Source organism: Actinia tenebrosa, unplaced genomic scaffold, assembly GCF_029948245.1.
Source record: "Actinia tenebrosa isolate PJP-AT-01 unplaced genomic scaffold, QUT_ActTen_1.0 PGA_scaffold11__36_contigs__length_13525064, whole genome shotgun sequence".
NCBI lineage: Eukaryota > Metazoa > Cnidaria > Anthozoa > Actiniaria > Actiniidae > Actinia > Actinia tenebrosa.
In genome coordinates this window covers 7,554,690-7,557,201 of record NW_028292571.1, presented here as the reverse complement: position 1 = coordinate 7,557,201, position 2,512 = coordinate 7,554,690, and the positions used below count along the sequence as shown (strand labels likewise).

Genomic DNA, 2,512 nt, shown 5'->3' with positions numbered 1-2,512 from the left:
CAATAAATAGAAAAAAGAAAATTTGTAGTAATGAACAAAATTTTGATCTATTAAGATTATCATTTCATAAGTTGGTATAGATAACACTTTTTTATTTTATTTTATTTTTAATTAGAAGAAGAATAAGCCTGCAGTAATTTTTCTTTTAAGGATTTCTTGAACCTATCTTTGCTATATGGTTTTAAGCACTCCTCAACAGAATTCCAAACTTTAGCGCCAGCATATTTTATATTAAATTTTCCATAATTGGTTCTAATTTTTGGTAAGGAAAAAGAAGTTTTAGAAGCAAATCTTGTATGGTAAGAAGCTTCATGCTTACCGAGTGAAAAAATGACTTAAAATAAATAGGTAAATTTCCAGAATAAAAATCATGCATAAAAACAGCAGTATGAAAGTAGACCAAGTCACAAAGCTTGAGAATTTTTAAGTTAATGAAAATAGGATGAGTATGAGCATTGTAGTCAGCAAAGGTCATTAGACGTAGAACTTTCTTTTGGAGAATAAACAAAGGATCAAGTGTTGTGTTATAAGTGTGTCCCCACACTACAATACCATAGGTTAAATAAGGATATATTAAAGAATAATATATGTTAATTAGAATATCCAAATTGACATAATGGCGAGCCTTGGCTATTATTCCAATGCTGCGTTTTATTTTATTTGAAATAATTTGTCAGAAACATAGAAAGCTGCACCACCTGCATGAGATAAGGTGGGCTGAGAAAAGAATTTATAACCATTAATAAAGTTATTAAATGGAATTCCAGGTGTGCTTTTAAGTCTGGTTTCAGTAAGACCAATAACAGAAAAATTATGATTTAGTTCCGAAAGCATATGTATAAAATTGTCAATGTTGGCATTTAGACTTCTGATGTTGGAGTGCAAAACCGAAAAACATTTACCAGAAATGCTACTTTCAATTTCGAGGTTTTCTGAAAAATCTTGGGTAGAATAATACTTAAAATTAGATTGAGTTGGAAGGTGAGAGTCAGGATCTAAATTATTCAAATCATATATATCATTAAATGAACTCAAGTGTTGTAATAAATCAGTTGAATGACACATAGAAAGTTGAACATCTAAGATTACTTAGCTTCATTCGTATAAGTTATCAATGTCTAGATCATTGGAGATCGTGACCACAGGACTAGATCCATCCTTCCTCAGCGATATTCTGCCATTATTAGTCCATATATATTTATACTTTAGTTCTCTTCTTGCCTTGAGACATCGGTTGAATAGCATTTGGTTATGACGCGTCAGGCTCTCTGCAAGGTATATTTTCTGTGTTGGAAACCTTACAAGACCAATATCTCGGGTCGACTTGTCACGTAGATATTTTCTAGCTTGGTATAATTCATCACGAAGTTCGCGTCGTACGAATTTAACTATGATTGCAGGATCATAGTTCTTGTTTTTCTGTCCAGCTAAACGGTGGCTCGCAGAAATATCATCTACTTCAATATTAACATCCACAAGATCACCAATTTTACGGACAATTTCGCTAGTGTCTTCATCGTCACTGACAGGAATCCCTCGAATTTCCAGGCAGTCCCGTCTTGAGTACTGACCAAGATTATTGCATTCCTCCTTAATTTGACTTAGTTCGTTTGATAGACGATGAAGTTGAGTGGATAAACAAGTATTTTCCATCTTGATTTGATGATTTTCAAGCTCGATCTTCTTCATTTTGGTATCAAACTCATCGTATTTCTTGCTTAGAAAATCAAGTGATCGTTCAAATTCTTCTAACTTTGAGACTTTCGCTTTAAGTTCGCGAAGGTCGCTAATTATTGGGCTTAATTTCTCATCAAGTAACTTAGAAAATGTGTTTATAGATTCTTGATCCATCAGAAAAGTAATTAAACAAAAAAAAAGCTAAAGAAAATATCAAATTTAGAAAACCAAAACACTAAATTTGAAGAGCGCGGGAATCGACATCCTCCTTCCTCGACCGCTGACCAGTAAATATATGACGTTTGACGTTTAAGAGCATCTGCGGTTACGATTTTACAAGCGTCAGGTAACAATCACATCTGATTCTTTATCCAATGAGAGTTCGTGTAAGAACGAGTATCAGAAATAACCAATCAGAATCTGTTATATATAAAAGTGCATTTCACAGGGGGTTCAGAACAAGGTTTCTGCCGCTGTTACACAAACGGACTTTACAAGAGAAAATTCTGGATGGAACGAGGGCTAACTTTAAATCTTCAGGGACAGGGGCCGGAAGGGGTTTTATGTGGTCCGTGAAATCTAGTTCCGACACATGGAATCAGTGTACATGAAATCGAGCAATATTGATATTTTCACTCCACGGAGAAATTGCACGTGATTCGTGAATTGACTCAAAAGTTGAGCGTGAAGACCTCCTTTCCAGCCCCTGCAGAGCGACCTTGAAAATTCAACTTAATTTATCATAGAGTATTAAAAATACTGAATCATCTGGATCTTGTAGTCCTTGGATTTCTCTATGAAAATGTGTTACTCATGAGAGTTTATACCATGAATT

At 34.2% G+C, this 2,512-nt stretch overlaps 1 protein-coding gene across 1 annotated transcript; it reads right to left on the bottom strand.

Annotated features, from left to right (window-relative positions):
* Positions 1-678: 678 nt before the first annotated feature.
* Positions 679-1,946, bottom strand: LOC148912424 (uncharacterized). Its single transcript, XM_089027584.1, has one exon. The coding sequence runs from the start codon at positions 1,849-1,851 to the stop codon at positions 1,096-1,098; it is 756 nt and encodes a 251-aa protein (XP_088883710.1). The 5' UTR covers positions 1,852-1,946; the 3' UTR covers positions 679-1,095.
* Between the last annotated feature and the right edge of the window lie 566 nt (positions 1,947-2,512).

Excerpts from the sequence above, each read along its gene's own strand:
- LOC148912424 (XM_089027584.1), bottom strand. The coding sequence starts at position 1,851 with ATGGATCAAGAATCTATAAACACATTTTCTAAGTTACTTGATGAGAAA.